General features: G+C 42.6%; 1 protein-coding gene across 6 annotated transcripts in view; it reads right to left on the bottom strand.

Annotated features, from left to right (window-relative positions):
• PALM2AKAP2 (PALM2 and AKAP2 fusion) overlaps positions 1-20860 on the bottom strand; it is a 280418-nt gene that overhangs the window by 130525 nt on the left and 129033 nt on the right. For 3 of the 6 annotated variants that reach the window (XM_063319747.1, XM_063319749.1, XM_063319748.1), the window contains exon 7: positions 15611-16315. The exons of 2 other annotated variants lie outside the window; for them this stretch is intronic. In XM_063319747.1, coding sequence (XP_063175817.1) covers positions 15611-16315 — 705 coding nt within the window. Of the gene's footprint in view, positions 1-15385; positions 16316-20860 lie in introns of those variants that run through there. One more of the 6 variants, XM_063319756.1, reaches the window with a different exon arrangement.

Here is a 20860-nt window from a genome sequence, read left to right as displayed (position 1 = left end):
TATACGGACAGAGCGTGCCAACTTACCTCTACCAACACACATAGACTTTATTCAAGAGAGGATTTCTCCTTAAGGACAAAATTAATTGAACAGAGCTAGCAACTCTGTCTTGGTAACTCCATTATATTCAGTGTTAATTATTCATATTGGAACAGGCAGAACCCACCAGAACTGCTCTAAAACCTTCTGGAGTAGTCCCTATAAACACTAATTAATGCTCACATTGCTATCATAAGATGTACAGTGTCTCCACCTGAAAAAATATGCAGCAGATATGTTGAGGGAGGGAGCTCAGATGACTTGAATAAGGGATGCAGAGACCAGTGCCTCTGAGCAGTGACCAAATCTGAAGAGTTTCTGCCTTTCAGGCTGTGTTCTTCTCTCTGGGCAATACCTCCCTAATTGCTTCTCACCTCTGAGAGCTCTCTGGAGAGCTAGGGGATCTGCCAGACATTTTTTCAGTAAGATCTTTTTAGCATGTTCTTGCCTCAACCTCTACTACCTGGTTTGAGTTTTCCTTACTTTACGCAGTGGAAGTGAGAAAGAGAAGGTTTATTTTCAGATCAGACATTACATCTGGCTTGAAGCCCTTTTTTCTACAGACGTCAGTATTGCCTATGTTTTTCATGATGCACGCATGGCACTAGAAGGGTGATTTGTGTACAGGGGAGGATGAGTCCAGTAATAGCACTCACTCCCCATCAGTGTTTTGTTCTTGATGAGCTTTAGCATCTGTTAAAGAGTGTGCTACTCTTCATACGCATGGCAAAGGGATGTTAGGCCATGTCTGAGGTGTTAGAGTCTTCCTTTCTGCTGGTAGCATCAAGCTGGATCAGAGCGCTCTCCGCTCCAGAGACATCCATGCAGTGCAGCGTGGCTCGCTGGATGCCGTGCAAATATGCTTGTGGCCAAAGGGAAAGAAGCAGCAGGCAGGAGGGAAAGGAAAATCAGAGTCAAGAGAGAAAGGAGCATCGCCCAGTACTGGCAACGTATAGCTGTGGGTCTGTTGCCCGTGGCTAGCTCTTCATTATCACACACACTTGACTTGAAATCATAGTGTCAGCCCTCCAGGCTTCAGCTAGGAGTGCTGTGCTGGCTGAAGCCAAGTGAATTTCCCCTTTGAATCTGAACAGCAAAGTTTCTGGAGAAAAATGAGCTCTGAGAGAATTAAATCGTATTGAATTCCACTCATAATTTTGGATAGAAAAAGTTGAAGGGAATGTTCTGTTAATGTCAAAGCAATATTTTAAATGTATTTCAAATGAGATATTTGGGGTTTTTTTGTTTTATTTTGTTTTGTTCTTTTTTGTTCTTGTTTTTGAAATGCCTCCAGCTGGCATTGAAACTTACAATTTTGAAAAAAAACCATGTTTGCTTTGAAAGAACTGGTCAATTGAGAAAGTTTCAGTTTGAGTTCAGCATGGTAGAATCCCCTGCTCTGCTCTGGTTCATTTTCACCAGTGAATCAAAACAATGTTATTTACTTTGCTCTAATGCTGACAGCATTCTCAACCTAATTCAGACAGAAAAGCATACAGCAATAATTTTGCCTTCGCTTCCCTGCCCAGCACCAACCCGGCTGCCCATGCGCTCTAGGACCATGCATGGTTGGCTTCCAAGTCCACTAGCAGTGGAAGGCCAAGGAAGGTGTCTCTGCAAAATAGAGATCTTGGAAGAAAAACTGTTAGTTACACAGAAAGCAAAACCTTCAGCACTGCACGTTGGGCCGGATTAGCTCATTTGAGGCACTTAACTGCATTTCATCATTACCTTGCTCTCTGCCTGATACTGTTTAATAATCCTGTTCTCCAAAATTGTGTTTGCTTTATAGGATGGCTCATCTGGAGGACTGTTCTGCTGTTCCCAGTTGTTTGAGGCTTTGTGAAGAAGTGTTTAATAAAATGGGATGATAGGAGCAGATCCATGGAAGTAAATGTTGCTACCCATGTTATTAAAATTCAAGCACATGTCTGGTTCTTTTCTGTTAGGGCAAATGCCATTCCTGGGGATTCAAACACTGGTAGAAGAGTTACAGTTTTCTCCAACTTATCTTTTACAGGTGTGTTCTCTGGAAGTATCCTTTATGTTTCACTGGACTTTTTTTTTCTCACCCAGCTGCACAACATGGCTTTCAGCAACATGAATCATCATAATTCACTAACCTACATGCTTATTATAAAAGAAAAAATTATTAGCTTTTCTATAAACTCTTCTGGCAAACTTTTCTTAACATAATTGTACATAGTTGAAAATGAGTGAACAGATAAGAGGAAAATTAAGGCTAGAACTTGTGAGGGAGTCAAGTGCTTTTCTAGTGGGTAATATTGGTACACGCCAGATGCCCCAGGCAGTGTAACTGGAACCTTGACCACCGTTTGGCTCTTGCTGCTGTAAGCAGATTTGCTGTTTGAAGGTCTGCCCACACCAGAGCCCTTGCTGAAGAGAAGATCTTGCTTGTGTGCCACTTATTTTCCTTATAAAGGACAAAGCAATTGCTTCTCCAGTGCTGCCAATGACAGGTAGTGCACTATCTGCTGGGCGTGCTTTCTTTGGTATCTGGACCAGAGCCTGTGCTCCTCTCCCTGATTGTCTCTTCTGGAACTGGTTATTTACAGCCTGCAATCTCTCCCACACTCAGGGACCTATCTGTAAAAATATTATTGCATCAGAGAGGGTTTTTCAAACTAATTTCAAGACTTTTCTTTATTTCTAGTGCTTTGTGGCAAATGTCTGCCCTGACTGACTTCCCACACAGGCACTCTGAGTTCACCGGGCTGGCTTGGGGTGTAAGGTCCTGATCCTGAAAGCACATGTGGATTTTTTTTCTAAGGGGCTTGGTGGCCCTGCTTGTAGTATTTGCAGCTGTTAGGCTGTGAAAGTTGTCCTCTGACACCAGACTGGATTTAATCCCTCTAATTGTATGGATTAGAGGAGGACCCTTCTTGATGCTGGATGAGAGAAAAGGGTTGCTTTCCTTTTATTTCCACTTTCAGTTACAGCTTTTAAACACTCTGAATGTTGTCTACAGCTTTCATCCCTGATGTTTCGCCTATAGGAGTTGTAATGAGCAGACAAAATGGAGGCAAGCAGGCTACAGCCTCTGTGGTAGGTCTTGGATTTGTTTATATTTGGCAAACGTTTGGCACATTGTGAAGATAAATCAGTAAAGTAATCAGTATTTCCAGCTCTGTGAATTCTAAATCCTGTTGTATAAAATAAGTGAAGAAAATAAACTGTGCGTGATCTTTCAGTAGCTTCTCTGTATGTCTTATTGTCATTTCCTCATTGTATTCAACAGTGCCTAAGAATAGTGTCTGTAGTCTCTCAAATACCACAGAAAAGGGAACTCAGAGCATCACAGCTCTGCAGGGCAACGTACATGCAGCTAGAGAACTATTTTCCGGATTTCATCCTCAGCCATGAAGCCCAGAAACTAGTACTTCCCTTCTTGTGTCTTTTAAATCATAGCAAAGGCTCTCTCCAAATTGCTTGACTCCATGAGCTGGAGATTCAAAAAGGACCCTAAATAGCACTAGATTTGCAGCAGAAGTTGTAGCAGCAAAAATGGGAATGACTTCTCCCATGTTAAGGGCTGTTTTCTTCCCAGGCTGGTGTAAGTGGAAACTATCTATCTTGGTTAACTCTCCCAATTTACTAACCCCCTGGTGACCTTCAGCTTCTGTAACAAAAAATCCAGACTGAAATAGCAGCGGTGGAGAATTTCCAGATGTCAGGCCTGTTCCCAGTGTGCAACTGCACATGGTGTTTAACAGTTTGATCACTTTACCCCATCTCCCTGGTAACTTAACCACACCTAATAATATAAAATTGCCTAAGCTGGTTGGCAGAAGGAAGCATTTATCCTATCTCACCACCAATTTGTCTATGAACCCTTATTTCTCCAGTGATAAAGATGCTTCTATAACTGTGCAGTGTCTTAAGAAGAAACCTCTTACCATGTAACAAAAATGGAGCATCACAACAATCTGTTTAAAAATTGTCAGGGTTAAGTAATCTCATTTGCTTTAAACTGAATGATAAATGTAGCACACTCCACTGAAATATAATAATCAAGACCTTCTGCTGGTATTAAACAGTATCTTTCCTTTTAAACCGTAAGATGCTTACAAACCACAATGTAATGCTGTCCAGAGGTAACCACACCGGCTAAAGAGCAGTACAGTTATTTTAGCAGGGGACTATGCTCAAGCGAATAGATAGCTTCTTTCTCCGCAGGGCTAATTAGCTTAACCAACTCGCCCCTGCCCCCCAAAGCTGCCATATTGCTGCCAGCGCTGGAGCAGACTCATCTATAGCCCGAGGGGATCTGTAGCCAGTGATGCATCCCACACTATGGAAATACTGAAAAAGGAAGATGAACTGGTTTGTCTTGTCTGAGAAAGTGACCCATTTTTGCATTTGTCTCCTTTCCCCCCTCCACTCATTCTTCTCCCTTTGTTCTCCCACCTACAAGCAACCAAATGTGCTACTGCTGCATCTTTTATTCCTAGTTCATGCCAAACCCATTATTCCCCGCAAATGCCTGACTCCCGTGAATGGACGGTTTTGATTGCAATATAGCCTATTTTTTTTGGTTCATCAGTGCCGTTACAAGCAGAACCTCTCCAAAAACTGTAACGGTAGGAAGATATTTATGATGCTGTGTACCCAGGGCATGCCCCACATTCTTGCAGTTTTGTGACAGACACTAATGGACACATCACCACAGCCCCATGAGGTAGAGTAGTGCTAATTATCCTAAATTACAGACCTAAAACTGAGATGAAAAAACTTGGACGGACGGAGGTATTTAGGTACCTATTCTTCCCATCCAAATCAAGGGGGTAATGTCTCTACGTACCTGTGTAGATCTGGAGATGAGGGACTTTTTGTGAGGACATGCTGAACCGCATGGAGCAGCAGCAATTGGAAATGATGTTTCCCAGGACCTGGACCAGCATCTTTATTAGTGCTCAGTGAGGCCAGTGAACTTGCTTACTTACACTGGGAGGAACTGCTGCCTAGAAAAGACAGGAGGCAATTCCCTTCCTGAGGCTACCGACTCCCTAGGTCTGCAGGCCAGTGCCTGCGCAGCAACACAACTCTTCCCTACCTCTGATTTGGAGTGACCCAATCTCTCTCTCTGCCAGCTGATTATTCCTTCGATTCTTTTTTGGGTTATATGCTAGCAAGTTCCCTCCTCCGAGTCTGATATAGCAAACTCTACTCCTATGCAAGTATCTCCTTCCTTGTCTCATCAGAGAGGGTGGTCACTGTCAAGTAGACGCTTGTGACAAAGAAACAGGTAGTTTTTCTATCACAGGTGAATGTGGATGATATTTTGCACAGCTGCACCATATTCTGTGGTTTTGTAAACTTGTTTAGGGACCAACCTATGCTTTCCCCATGAGCAGTTACAGAGGATTTATATGTGACCGTGCAGTGGACATCTGAGCAGACTTTTTGCAGCAGGTGGGGAATGCGAATGGAGGTCTTAGAACAGCAAAAATTGTTATTAATTTATTGTCCCTTTTTATTATTCACTCCTACAGTTATTAGCCTTAGAAGTTTCTTCCTGTAACCTCAAAAATATCGTTGTGTGAAGCAAGAAGAGTTGCTGGGTTGGTATGAGTTTTGAGGGATAAAGGGCAGGCTGCTGTGGGAAAGAAAGTGGCTGTCTGATAATGAACTATTGCACCTCAACCCCCAGACAAACTACTGAAACTCCTAGAGTGTTGAACTTCCAGACTAGGCGCCTATCTTTCTTCTGTTACCAGAAGCATGCAGAACTATTAAAATAAAGGAAAAAGAACAAAAACCTGAGAGAGCTGACCTTCCACATGCTGAATATGCCCTTACTCTGTTAAGTCATTGACCTCCAGGGAACCACTCTGGAAGAGTTTCAGGGGAGTGCCACACTGTCTCACCAGCTGCTAAACCTTTTCTTTCTTCCTACGTGCTATGAGGGTGGGAAAAAATAAAAAAAAAAAATCACATTTTTCCTAGAGATTTGAAATGGGGAAATGCATGGAAATATTTTGTTTCTGAAACTTTAGTAACAACAGTGATATCAAAATTGTCTAGTCTGGTTTTGGTGTTTTCTTGTATGACTCTGTTTTGTGCAGTGGAGGAGTTTTCAGCTGAAAACCTTCTCCTGGCTATAAAATTAAATGAGGTGGAATGAAAATAAGAGTATGTCACAAGCTGTGGTATGCACCAACAAATGGAATATGTACCTGACATGTCCAAGTTTCCAAGCACTAAATTAGTTGCACACAATAATGCTCTTGTTATTTCATGGTCTTCACACAGACAATTCTGCTAACTCAGGGTCATGGTCCTTCCTTTTGCCATGTTCACACACCTTCTGAATTAGGAAGGTCTTTGCAAATCAAATTTAAATTGTTATGATCACTCTTCTCAGCTGAATCAACGCTCATCCTTTGGGACAGAAACATACCAGTTATCCAGTCTTTCACAGAGTCTTCTAGGACAGACAAAATTGGCTTTCTGTCGCTCAAGCACAAGTGGGAAACAAACCAACTTGAAGGCCCACCTACAGCGAAACTTTCAGGACTAAACTATAAAGCAGCAAAGCAGGGCACATGGCCACTTTGCCTTCTGTGACACTAAAACATACTACATTACAAAGGCTCAGATACATATGTGCGCGTGCGTATACATTCATCTGTATGGCTACTGGTTAAAAGGAGCAGAGGGAGGGTACTTATGTAGCAATGGGCAATTTGTGGTGAGTTTCTTAAATGGCAGAGTTCGAGCTGAATTTTTAAACTTCTGTGAAGGAGGTTCATGATGCGGGGCTACATTACCCATCCTGTCACTGTTCTAAGCTCAGGTACATATAACATCTTGGGAAAAAACTACACCAGGGTTTTGTCTTTTTTTCTTTTTTACCCTACAGATCAGACTATGGCAAACTTCTTCCAGTGCTGAAGTGCAGAGGACACTGTCTGCGATAAGCCCTGGAAGAAAAATGCACACTGTTTATTCTGGCAGTCCCTAAATTTTCTAGTGATTATGTCTGGGGGATTATATATGCCATATAGAATACTTTCCCCAGTTAGGAAATAAGTTGACCCGGGACATGCTGCCTTGCTGACCAAAGCCAATCCTTTATCTTCTGCAAATATGAAAAGATGCCATGGGATCCTAGAGCAACAGGGTCCACAATATGCTTGGCAAAGTATCACATGAGAAGGAAAGGGGAAAGAGAAATGAGACAGTTAACAGGTACATTGAGTTAATATGTGTTGAAGCATCTAATAAAAATAACGGTCAGAGCAGCAGGGCAGATCAGTGGAGGAAAGGAAAAAAACAAACCAACCAACTGTGGAGTTAGTACTTTAATTCTTTCAGTGAGAGAGGCAGCTCCAGTGCGGTACATCCTTGAGTTCACAGAGCATCTTGAAGAGTGGTAGTTAGAGAGAAACACAGTAAAAAGACACAGAAGTAGGCGCAGTGAAAAGGCAGATTTATTTACTAGTAATATTGTACAGAGAAAAAAAAAAAAGAGAGAAGCCACAGTTACAGCATGGCTGTTGCTGGCAGTGTTCTTGGTTTTTTATTTTTGTTTTTTTTTTTTTTGTACTCATTTTTTTAATCTGAAGAAAAAACATAACAGTCAAAAAAGTACACTTCAGGTTACAAAGTACAGCAGCTATCCCCAGCAATTCTAATCCAGTGTTAGCACAGCAGTTTTTCCCCAACAAAATGGGATTTTATTTACATTAGCTCACAAAGAAAGTGGGAGACTAAAGCTTAAAAAAAATCTCAACCACAACCTACATTCACCATAAAAGCTGCATTTTACACAACATTTTCTTGAACCCCTATAAAGAGTCATTCATCTATGGAGCGAACGTAGTCGGGAGAGGCAGCAAGCCTTCAGAAATGTGTTCTTTGCCTTTGTCCTGACCTGCTCTTGCTTGACTATCTTTGCTGCACTCAGGTCCAGTGGCCACTGGAAAAGCAAAAAGCTTTCAAATGGATTTATCTCCCGTATCTGCCCCTAAGCAGCGCCTACATCCATACTTGTGAAATAGCAGGGACAAAATTTGAGCTCATCATCAGTGAAGCACCTTAACCATAGATATGGGCTGATCTTAACATATCCTCTAGGCTATCCCTAACCAGCACAGTGCTTAAGGACATGTTACACTTCAAGCTTAAGACCAGCAGAGTTTAAGTGCCACCTTCAATTGGGACTTCATATGGTTGCACAAAACCTTCTTTATTTTTGAGATTGCAACTCTCTGACCGACACGTTAACTTGGAGGGATACCAGTAGCTTCTTGGCAGCTAATTTTAGTGAGAATGCCTTTGCACGCTGGATCAGTCTGTGGGGAAGTTCACACTTTCTCCTGGCTCCTTTACCCTGCCAGCAGCAACCCGACAATTAGGGGATGGCTTGCCTTCTGCTCCTGTAAGTGGCATCTGGATGCTGATATTTTATGCACTTGGGCATATCTAGCTCACACGGGCTTGGGGGACTTAGTGCGTTCCCACAGGAATGGGAAGAGAGACAGCAGATTTACCTAAACAGTAAGATTTTACTGGAACCCACTGTTTGGGCAACCCATGGGATGCCAGATGTATAGACGGGGAGAGTGCTCCTCTAGTATCGAATTTGCCCTAGGAGTCTAGGAACACGCAGGAAGATGTTCAAACGCTGAGGACAGGATACCGTCATTTCTTTTAACTTGGGACTCATGCCAACAGGCCTGAGGTGAGGCTTTTAACTCCAGTCTCTCTTTCTTACCCTTATCTTTGCTCTTTGGAGAGCACAGAAAGGGAAGCAGAGAGAGGGGGGGAAAAAAGGAGCATCTGATCCATGGTGTCCGGCGTGAGAGCAAGTTCAGAGACAGGCTGAGTCTGGAGCAGAGGCGTGCAGAGGGAAAAATTTGGAAGAAAAACTTACACTGCCTCTTTTATGTTGTGGGGTTTTTTTTGGTTTTGTGTTTTTTTTTTTTTTTTTTTTGTGCAGGAATGAAATTCACCCCCACCCTTTTCAGGCACAGAGGGTTTTGTGAGTTCCCAGGGGGTGTTTGTCTGTTTTCAAACACAGTCAGCAAGGAGACCATGCTCTAAACCCCTCTCTGCAGAAAAGTGCACCAGTTTCACAACACCATTTAAAAAGCTACCTAATTAAAGGAATGAGAAGACACAGTTAAAGCGGCATAAGCCTTGCTTGTAGCATATTGTTTAGAGACCAGACCCTATAAGCATTTGTGCATGTGCTTAAATTTCACTCATCTGGGTCATCCCATTAAACTAAAAAGGGCTGCTTGGGTGCTTAATTTTATGCCCATGGGCAAGTCTTTAGGTCTCACAGACCTACTGAATAGATATGCAGGGTCTAAATTCAGGTATGAATCACGAACATACCAATGCAAGTTAAAAATATACAAATATGCTCGAACTGGTGTTCTTGAGTTACTTAGCTAATTCTAAAAAATTAATTAAGGTTGGGGTTTGTTGTTGTTGTTGTTTTTTTTTTCCCAGTTTCTGAAGTAGATTAATTCTTAAAACAAACCCCTAAATCCTTCTTTGAGAAGAACTTGGGAAACAATTGCAGGAAAGCTTTGCAATACAGTAACAGCAAAAACCCTCAAAATAAGAGAAGCTTTTGCAAACTGGAGGAAGGGGCTCAGAATTCTCCACAAGTTTGCCCTTAAGAAAAGCTATGGATTTTGCAAGACTCTCTGAACCCATGAGGAAAAAGGCTCAGTTTTATAATACTTTGATTTTAAATACAAGTGGGACATATTTAAGAACTTCATGCACCCTTGTCACTATTTACAAGCTAAGCTATTATTATAAGTTTATATTACAAGTTGGATTTATATTCTCTTTGGACTAGATGACAATCCATTTATATTCTAAACTTAATAAATTCAGTCATTTTATACAACTTACTCTTTTACATACAAAAATTACAGTCCACATTTTTGTTGGATATTGTCATAGCCTGCGACCTCTGATTAAGCTCAGAAATAAAGTTTACTCTTGTGGCCCAGAAGGCTGATGAAACATAATCTGAGCATATCCTAAACTTTCTAATAGACAGAGAGAACTGGTTGTAACTGAATGAGTTTATTAAAAATAAAGACGTCACATTTCAGCCTGTGGGAAAATCCTCTACTTTGTCTAAATGGTTTTGTTCTACTCTTTCAAGTGGCACCATGTCTTGCATTTTGAAATCTTGTGTTGGATAAAGTATGACAAAGTGAAAAAACATATAGTTCTCCTATTTAGCCATACCTCTCTACTGAAAGTAGGTAGCTATTTTCTACCATGTTGGCTTTCCAGATAAAGAAGTTTGTCTAGCTATAGTAAGCATAGGTCCACCTTTTTGTGTGAAAAAAAAATCATTTATTTAGCTGTGTTCATAGCAGGTATATTGGATTCTACTCTTCTAACTTTACTCTTTAAAAAGTGTTGTGATCCTGCTTCCTGGAGAAAATTGTGGTTAGGTCTACAAAAGATCCCAAGAAGCTGGGCATTGTCATAAACATATGAAAAAGTTCAAAGGCTCAATGTCATGGGTAGGATGATACTCAGAAACTCAATTCCCATTTAGGGTTTTTATCTCATTACAAAAATATTTATTCCTTAAAAAAATACACAAATGTAAAATACTACGTTTTCTACTATATCCCCTCTTACTTTCCAAGTATGCCATTTGGATGTCGGACTAAATCAAAAGGTAGAACACCTTTTCTTTCTCTAGCAACACTGTATGCTATCTTTCTGCTCTGACTAATTTGTTGTATCTCTATAATTTTAGTGAGTAGTGAACTTAGGTAGAACCGCAGGGGACTAACGTATTAGCAGTCAGGGAAGTCCCACTTAATATTTGCTCATGAATACCACTGCTGTGGTACAAATGCTGACCCGGGACCTGATCCCACCAGATGCTAAGCACCATTTTGTTTTGTATTTTTCTCAGCAGAAGTAGCAATGCTCAGAGTTAGCCTCCAGAATTACAACACGCCAGGCCAACTCAGCAGTGCATAAAATAGGTACAGGTACGCAAATAACACCCAAACTACATCCTGTGTTAATCATTCGTGCCCTGATCTTGCAAACACCTACACACGGCCCTCCTGTGAGTAGTCCTGTTGACTGAAATAGGTCCACTCACAGCAGAATTAGGCGTATGCGTTTTTGTTCGCAGGGCTGAGGTCTTCTATTGCACCAGTAGAGGTACACTTCATGGAGAAGGGCTTGTGCACACTTCTCTTGATGGGGATTGAAAGATAATGTTGTGTTTATACAGCTTTGGAATACAGCCTGCACTTTTTGGAAAAAAAATAAGGAAAAGAAAGATACAAAAAGGAGAAGGAAACCCAAGAGTGCTAAGGCAAACTGTCAAATGGCACATCATACCTACTTTGTCATTCATTTAGATAACATCACAAAGGCAGACCAGAGGAGTTCTGTAAACATATACCATACAGTACATCAGCCACGGGAAATTAAAAAAAGAAAACAACCCTGTAATTCTTTTCTTTCTGTATTGATATTCTTGTAATTGAAAGAGATTGCCTAGCCACTAATCATAATGCTGTGTTTTTTGATTTGTGTTTTTCTTCTGTTAAAAAAAAAGGAGAGAATGGAAGTAAAATGCAGTGGTTTGCAAAAGAAACAGTCCCTGAATGCAAACAAGGGACAACATGGAAAGTGGGTTCATAGAAACTTAGAAAATACAAAATATAAAAAAGTTTCATAGGTTACTTTTTCCCAGTCTAGGAAAAGATACACTGAAAAGAGGTTTTTTTTTGTTTTTCTTACAAAAGTTAAGGCGAGCAGTTTGTTGTGGCAAAATGCTTTCACTGAACCAGTTTCTGACTCTACTTTTTTGTATCCCCTCATGCTGAAATGGACAATGTACATGGAATGGCATAAGCTAAACAGATAGGGAGTTTGCTTAAAACTATGAAAAAAACTCCTCCCGTAATGATCCTCGCAGAAATGTCTTTCTGCTTGACCGTAGAGCAGACCTCTTCCTTTGCGCCTGATTGTGCATGAATTTCCACTGGCAGTTTCCTATCTGAGGGCGAGGGGAAAAACCCAATGCCTTTGAAGCCCAAAGCAGCCCTGGAAAACCAGTTTACATTCATCAGCCTAGGGTAACGCATTTGAATTCCCATGCTACTTGGCTGCAGGCTAATGGCTAGAAGGGACACACCGATGGCCAGGCACGGCTGCTGCCTGTGCGGAGGAGGATGATTGGAGTAAATGTGTTTCAGCCAACATGGCTAAAGCCTTCTGAGTTCAGACTGACTTGCTCCTGTTTCGCATTTTTCCTGACCTCAGACATGGAACTGCCTTTGACCCGTAAAGACAAACCCTATGCAGACAAACCTTTAGCTTTTCTGGATCTTTTGGGGCCCATTAACCATGGAGTTCATACGAACACATAAAAAACACTGGCCTTCCTAGGCACTCAATGTTAGCTACAAGTACTGAGCAGTAGATATTTGGCAGGTTTAAGGTTTAAGGCTTGTGCTCTACTTCTAACCACTAAAGGGCCACTTCTGGACTCTTGCGTGCCACCATCTCCCCGCCACATTGTGCCTCAGACGGTGCAGTGGTCTCAGACACATTCTGGTCCCAGCCTCAGCAAGCATCTCCCAAAGCTGGCCGCTGAGGGAGTCATCCCCAAATGCTGAGTCTGTGCTGAACCAGAAGGACATCTGATAGGGGAGCGCGTGGCTGAAGAGATGCATGGGCAGAGCTGGTTAGGGTAAAGACGACACCCCAGATTTCCCGAGCAGAGGGCTTTGGGAAAAAATGTCCGTAGGGGAGACGAGCAGCAAGGGAACAAAGATCGGGCTGGGAAGACACTGGGAGGCCAGGGTAGCCATGAAGGTGGCATCACACCTGGAGAGGAAAGGGTGGTGAGCAACAAGACGACTGGCCAGGCCAGGAGGAGATGGCTGGAAGATTTGTTTTCGAGCATTACTGGTGAGGTGAACAGGCCCCAGAGTGAGAGAACTATTGCAAAGCGCACCTGGCTCCTGCAGCGCTCACGGGGTAGGGATGAGAGGGAAAGGGCTTCACCCCTTGCGTTGCAGTGATTTGGGGTCCTAAAAGTGCCTGGGGACAGCCTCGCCAGGCCACCCTGGGGCTGAAAACTCAGGGTCTCGTTTTAAGAAGTGTTGAGATTTGTAAATGCTTAGCATTTCTGGGAAATAAAAAAGAAAAAAAACACATAACCCAACCAAAAAAACCCAAACTACAGGTTGCTAGTTTCCAACAAACAGCCACCAGACCTATTGTCACAACGCGGGGCTCTGAGGCCGTTGCCCTCTTTGATAAAACTTAACCACCTAAGCCTGAGTCAAGGGAGGATGTGCAGAGCTTCTGTGTGTGAGTTTGGTCCTTCTCCCATCCAAAAGCCCGCAGGGGAGGCGGAGGGAGCGTGTGGAAGTCCATTAAATCCGGCCACTGCAGCAGATATAGAGGCCAGCAAAATTTCTGGAGGTGTCATACGGATGTGGCTGTCTTTTCCTACTCTCCGCTTGCTTTTTTTTTCCTGACTGTCACCTGAGCGGTGGTGAGAAGTTACACTGACCAGCTCTATACTGACGGCTGAGTGACCTAATGCAGGAACTCTCTTGCATTTTTTTGTGTGTGTATGTTTTCAGTGTGCCTCATATCACCACCACCACGAACAAGTGTCTTTTTTACTGGCACAGAAAGAAAAGAGTACAGAGCAAGAACTCTGTTTAATCAGATGCTCTGAACTAACAATTAATGCAGTAAAAGCACCATCCAAGAAAGAACAGAAATATCATAGGAACGACCTCAGACTGAAAAGAGGCTTTTTGTTGTTTTCTTTCTTTCTTTTTTTTTTTTTTAGTTTTTTATTTTTTTTTCAGTTGCTGTTGTTGATTTTTAAAGTCTGATAGTTTTAAAGACACTTCAAAATAATCTTCAGTACTTTTTCACACTATCAGAAAATATAAATCCTGATTTTTAATCTCACTTCTGTAGTTTTAAATCCAGACTAACTCCACTAGAGTGAGTGAAGCTACGCTTGAGCAAAACCGGTGTGAGACAAGAATCAGGCTCATGATATCTCGCCATGAAAAAGCTGGCTGCTTTTTCATGGTAGGTAGAAGAATCGAAGGACCAAGAAACAAAGAAACATCTACTGATTTTGGATGCCTTTGCCTTTATACATTTTCACCTTGAGCTGTTTTTAACAGGCCTGATTTTCAGAGGGCAGATGAAGAAAAATTTGCTGGAAATCAGGCCTCTTTGAAGTCTCCCACACCTGAAAATGAAGCATCCAAAACCAACGGCAGGTTTTGAAAATGTTAGCCTTGTGGCTGTAGAATCTTCTCCTGAAACGGCTGCTCTGACAAAACTCCGGTGGGCCTCCACGGGAGTTTTACCTGGATAAGCAGGGCAGGATCAGACCCATCACCTGTCATTACGTAGGTGCACTGGAGGTACACTCTATGAGAAATTACACTTCCCTAAGAATTACAAAATTAATCCCTGGCCCTGCCCCCATTCCCAGCACTGAGAATTTTGTCACTGAATCCAGCAGGAACAGGGTCAGACTGTGAGAGAAGTTCATTTATATTCTAAGGAAATAGAAAGCAATATCTCTCATCTACTGGAGTTCAGCAGGAAAACTTCATGTATAAACATTGGCAGAGTTACTGAAAGGCAGGTAATTAGATCAGTGACTCCATTTCAGTTGGTGTGACAGCTGCATCTTTTTCACGTCAAGTTAATTTCAACTGTAATTTGGGGAGATGAAATATACATACAATACTGTAATCTGGAAGATTTATATAAGGCAAAATCATCATTCATACATTTTCTAGAAAGAATAATTAAGGTCCACTTTTGGTATCACCAATAAGCAGAAATGGCTAATGGGTTTTTCTGACACCGCAAACTAAACCGGAAAGATAGTATAAAACAAAACTATGCGAACTTTTTTGGGAAAGACTTGCCCGAGTTTTAGGAAATTAAAACAGTAAAATGATCTAAGCCTTCTCGCAAGAAATAAAAAATAGGATCTATAAAATAATGTTTAAATGTGATTTTTCTTAAAAAAGAGAAGCAATATTTTTTTAAGGCTCTCATATCTGTCTGCTGTGAAACTCAGACTCCCACAAAATTCTAGGAATCTGATCAAGCCTGTCAGATATCCAAAGAAAAAACGTAAAAAGTGTTTTCATTATATATATAATATATATATATAAAAATCAAATAAATATGAAAACATTTGTTCCATTTCCCATTTATCTTTCACTCTGCAATATTAAGGAAAAAAAACACCCAACAACAGAAAAAAAAGAAGGAAAAAACCCCCCAACCCCCTCCCCAAACCCCAAATAGTACGTCTGATGGGAAAATAACCGTGCGTTCCTCTTCCTGAAGAACTAGAAAGCAAAGCAACCCAACTGCAAGGCAATGGAGGCATTCACTTCCAGTTCACAGTATTGCAGTTAGAAGTACAGTGAGGTCTAGGTAAGTGATGGAGCAGGAGCTGCCTGGAGCGGGGGAGGAGGAGGTGTTCACATGACAATACAGCATTGACAACGCTTTTTCTTTTGTGTACCTGGGGCAGCTTCCAAGGGCAGGCTCTCTTCCTTCCCCTCGGGAGAGGAGGGCTCTGTCGTGTCCGACAGGGGCCTGCCAGAGACCAGCTCAGCGGCATTCCCATCCATGGTGGAGACGTCCGTCACTGTCTTCTCCCGCAATGACTTCTCGTCGTCTTCGTCGATGAGGACCAGCTCTGCCTTGATGGTCTCGTCATAGCCCAGCACTTTCTTCGTCTCCTCTTCGTCGTCAATGTTTTGGTAGCCCATAAATATCATTGTCACTGGCTGATCTGCGCTGGCCTCCAGGGCTTCGCCACCGCAGGGTTTGTCTTGGGGCTGAGGGATCACAGCATGCCCTTTGCTGGGTTTGTGTACCATTTCCAGCTTTGCCTCCTTGAAGAGCATTTGCTCCTTCATATGGCTAAGGTTTCCATCGGCTACCGCATTTCTCTCTGACACAGTCATTGTTTCATACCCTCCTTTTACACTTGATTGTCCAGCTTTTTGCATAAGTTCATCTACGTCCTTTGAACTTAATTTATGTACTCCATTTTCTACTACTGTGCCACCAGAGTGAACCTCATAGACTACCTTGGTACCATCATCATAGACTTTGAATCCTCTTTGATGGGCCTCATCTGGGCCAATAGGTGAAGCAGAGACAATCTTGGTCTCTCCTGTCTGTTTGTCTTTCTCCACATTAATTTCCATGGTGCACAAAGCTTGAATGAAAACAAGAGAGGAAGTGCATGTTACAACAAAAAAAGCCAGTGAATGGTTAATTGCCAAACAGACAAAGAAAACTACTGTGCCCCTTTTCCTACCTCCTGCTTCTAAAGGGCCAAGTGTGCTACGTTAAAAGGTGGGACACAACGCTGTGGACAGAGATAGTTATTACACTACGGCTGTCTGTGCAGCTGGAGGGTAGGCATACCTGCGTCAAACAGGACCTAGTCTTCCCGCTCATGCTGCGTGGAGCTCTCTCTGATCAACTAGGAGAGCCAAGAGCACTTGGGTTAGGTGTAATTTAGACAAAGGGAGGTGACAGCATGCAGGTTGCCCTCAACCTTTCCATTCTGAACTTGCCTCAAAATTCAGACAGAAACTCATCTCCAGGAACCTCTGTACTCTCTTTTCCTTCTCTGCCATCAAACTGCCAGTTAGCTGGTAACAAGTTTTGACTGCTGCAAGTAACACCCAGACTGTTTTATTATCAATGCTTGTTCTTGCTTAACTCTTCCATCCGTAGCATTCAAAACATTTTAGAGAGGTGAAGAAACATTGTTTACCCCTGTTCTACAGGTGGGAAAACAAAATCACACAGGAATGGGATAATTTCTCCCGCGGATGCGTGGCAGGGCAGATCTCTCAGCTTCCACACCAAGGCATCGACAGTGACCTCTGCTTGCAGCTTAAGAGAATGTACAAAATGGACAAGAAGTGCTCCTTCAGTTATTTTAATTGGGCCCTAAGCACCATTGCCAAAGTTGAAGAAAAAAGAACTGATTTTCAACGTGCCATGAAACAACAGGTAAAAACGTGCATGTGAGGGATGCTGCTTTAGAATAGCAAAGAAGCCTTTCTGGCAGTTAAGAAGGACGCAGTAACAAGATGAAAATTGTAGAGACCACACAGTAGGAATAGACAGGCAGCCTACACCACTCTAACACCCATTTTGAGATACGATGGCATCTCACTAGACAGCTTTTCAAAGAAAAATGTGCAAAGTTGTCATCTGTTTAAGCATTCCTTGTATGCAGATGAAGACATTTTGTCTCCTGGACAGACATCCACAGACACTTACTTATGAATTACCACGGGCAGTGACAAGTGTTCGTGAAACTTACAGTGACCGTTTCCACTGATGAATCTCAATGGTATAATTGTGCTTTGTCTTACATAGGGACACCACAAACTGACACGTTGGCTTTTTTTCATGACTTATTTTCAAGTGAGTGTATAATGTCCTTGCCCCAAACCCCATGTAGCTTGGTGTATTTGTGTTTAAAAAGTCATGAATGAAAAAAAATTACTCCTGCTTTAATATATTCCCTCAGCCTTATTATTCACGCAGAGTAGAATTTTTTTTTCCTGTGTTTTTAAAGCAAAGTGTTTCATTAACAACAGGAAGTTTATCATGACGTGCATCATGACCCTCCCCCTACAGCTCTAGGCAGAAAATTCAAGCATGGTGCATGCTGGCCCCTCCTCTGGCCCTGGGAGTGCCGCCTGGTAGGCAGCCCAGACAAATTGGGGTCTGGCTGTCTACGTGCTGTGCGCCTCTGCTCAGACCTTGGCTGGCCCTGGAAGGGCTGGTTAGGTCAAGCGCAATGCCAGACAAACGCCGGAGGATTGAGGTGCTGCTGGGTGAAGGAGCAGTGCTGCCTCTGAGAGCAAGGGGTTGCTGGAGTGGGCTCCTGAGGCAGGGGTCTCACCTTGCCCATTCCAAGACAGGGGGATATCCCTAAGGACTGTGTTTTACCACCACTGCGGGAAGTTTGCGGGCTAGCTGTATCCACAGCTGTCACCACCCTGAGCACAGGATGCCCGTTTTCACAAGGAAGAAGGGACATCAGCTTTCTCATCTCCCTCCCCATGCTGGAGTTTTCATGCCTGGCCATCCCACAGCAGCCACAGCAGCCAGGAGGGGGCTGCGGGGGCAAGAGCTGGGCTCTGCTCTGTGGTGTGCCGCAGGAGGCTGAGGGGCAGCTGACATGGACTGAAATGGGAGATTTAGGCTGGAAACAAGGAAAAGTGCTGTTGCCACAAGGCGAGTAGCAGTGAAGGCCTGGAGCATGTTGCTCCGAGGAGCTGTGGCAGGCTGCATCATGGTGTGGCTCAGAGAGCAGCTGGCATGGGTCACTTGCTCGGGACAGTCCCAGCCCAGGAGCTGGTGGGCAAGTGTCCTTCAAGTCTTATGCAAGTAACTCCACCCTGAAGCCTTTAATCTAACGAGTAGGGGTAATGAAACAAAAAGGTGCAGGTGCCACCACTAACTGTCTGGAATTTGCTCCCTTCTAGGTGCAGTTTCGTGAGCGGTGGCAAGGGGAGTAGGAAAGGAAGAGGAATTTTGTTCATTAGCTTGCCCCCAGGTTTTGGGCGAGTGAGCTCTGAACATCATTTGACCTCTCCAGGGCTGCCCAGGCAGATATTGTTCAACAACTGCAAACATTACAGAGGTAAAAGTAGGGGTTGGCTAGCCTATGGTGCAGATGCTAAAACTGTCACACTGGTAGGTTTTTGAGTGGCAGACAACTGAACTGCAGCAAAGCTGAACTACAAAGGAGCAACAGCACACCCAGAAAAATCATCTCTGATGGGCAGAAGTTCCTCATTTGTCCTGAGCACCACAGCCCTGCAGAGGGGGCACTGCCAGCCCACCGACTGGCTGCCTGCCACCTTCTTGGTGAGGAGTTCCCCTGGAGCCCCTGTGCTTCTCCCCTTCTTTGAAAAATATAAATATTGTCTAGGGCATGACGTTTCAATAAAGGGTGCTGCTTTTCCTGTGAAATAGTCGAGTACCATGTTATTGCATATATTTTTAGTGCAGAAGAAGGTGCAATCTGCCAGACCCTCTCTGTTTTGATGAACAAATTTCATTCAGTAGTGTGCATTAAAGGAAGGCTTGTATAATGGGCCTGAATTCAGAAGCAGATGGCAACAATCTGATAGTTAAATCATGTGGACCCAGCCATACTTAGGAAGAGTTGCAAGATACATCTTTTTATGTATGGGATGGAGCACTGATAAGTAACAACGTCCTACTTATTAGGAACACTTTGGGCAACAAGTTCTAACACTGCTTGGAAGACTGTCCTACAGCCTGATCTGATCTAGAAAATTAACAGGTTTGGTCCTTGTGTATGTTTTTTCCCTTATGTTTGGCTAATTTGCTTAAGCATTTGCCACTGTCAACATTTTATTTTCATTTCTTCTACTGTGATATCAGCAGCACTGTTTTTAAGATATTTACATAACATGCTGTTTATGACCTGCCCCAGGGGTGGCATTAAATCTACTTGTGCAAATAAATGCATAAATGTACGTGAGTTTCTTAGAAAGCTGTTCACTAGTGAAATGCTTTGCCGTGGGAGAAGCGAATAACAGAACCTGCCTCATCTGCCTGTATGCATAATGTTCGTTCTGTGCAGGAAAACCTAACAGCCCAGCTTGTCAAAATAGCTGAAAATTGAACTAATGTTGACTTCTAAAATGTCTTTATTTAACCAGAGCTTATTTACTGCAAAAATACAAAACGCAAAACTATCTGTCAACAGAGTTGAAAGTGACAGCAGTACATGAAGATGACAGCCCGTATTCACAAGCACAAGTTTTCTGCACGAGCTTTAATTACAGTGTAACATGATGCAGTGCTTCATGACAACAAGATCCCAATGTGCAGACGAAAGATCCGGCTTCTGCCTGTTATGTGGATTCAAAGGCTGTTCTTTAAAAAGAATAAAAATAATCTTAATAGACTTTGAGCTTGTTTTAAGATGTATGCTTACTGTCTACCTTTGAGGACATATGCTGGTGCCTTTTCTTTAAGCTATTGCACACACATGATACTCTTATAAGGACTGCATGAACAAGGTTTCTGGGTCATTTGAAGAATTAAATAAATTATTATATTCTTGGTGTTGACCAAATGGCACAAAACACACAAGGGAAAGCTTGATTTTAAGACAGATCAGGGTAAGCACCGGTGGAAGGGAAGCTTTTGGGATGGCTTGCAACGGGACCTCTGAACAAAACAACATATCCCGTAGCTGCGTATAGCATCTTAGCTGCAGACATTGCTTTGCTACGCTTGTTAACCTGTTCTTCAAGTAAGCCACCTTTCATTCCCACTCCTTGGGACACCTCTTAAGTAGCCACCAGCGCTTTGGTCTTAACATAGGGAATACATTGTTTAGAAAAGAAGGATCTTGAAATAAGAAAAACATACAGCTTTTCACAATCAACATTGTTACATTTAAGACACATACTCAATCTGAAAAATAAGTGTTAGAAAATTCTCTATATGACTCGAAGCACAAAACGTGCTGTGCTTCTCCCCACTTTTTCCCCAAAAAGAAAGAATGCTATACAAATAAATATAAAATGACGTAAAAGTTTGAAGCACATATGGGGTCTTGTGAGTGCCTGTCTGACTAATTCATCTTAATCGAAGTTGCATGGGTACAACGGAGGAGGCAAAACCTTGGCCTAAATACCATGTATTTGTATCAGCAGAGATGGAAAGAACTGAATGTTTCCATGTAAAA

This window comes from Chroicocephalus ridibundus, chromosome Z, assembly GCF_963924245.1.
Source record: "Chroicocephalus ridibundus chromosome Z, bChrRid1.1, whole genome shotgun sequence".
Lineage (NCBI taxonomy): Eukaryota > Metazoa > Chordata > Aves > Charadriiformes > Laridae > Chroicocephalus > Chroicocephalus ridibundus.
Note: the sequence above shows the minus strand (reverse complement) of the source record. Positions and strands in the feature narration are given on the sequence as shown.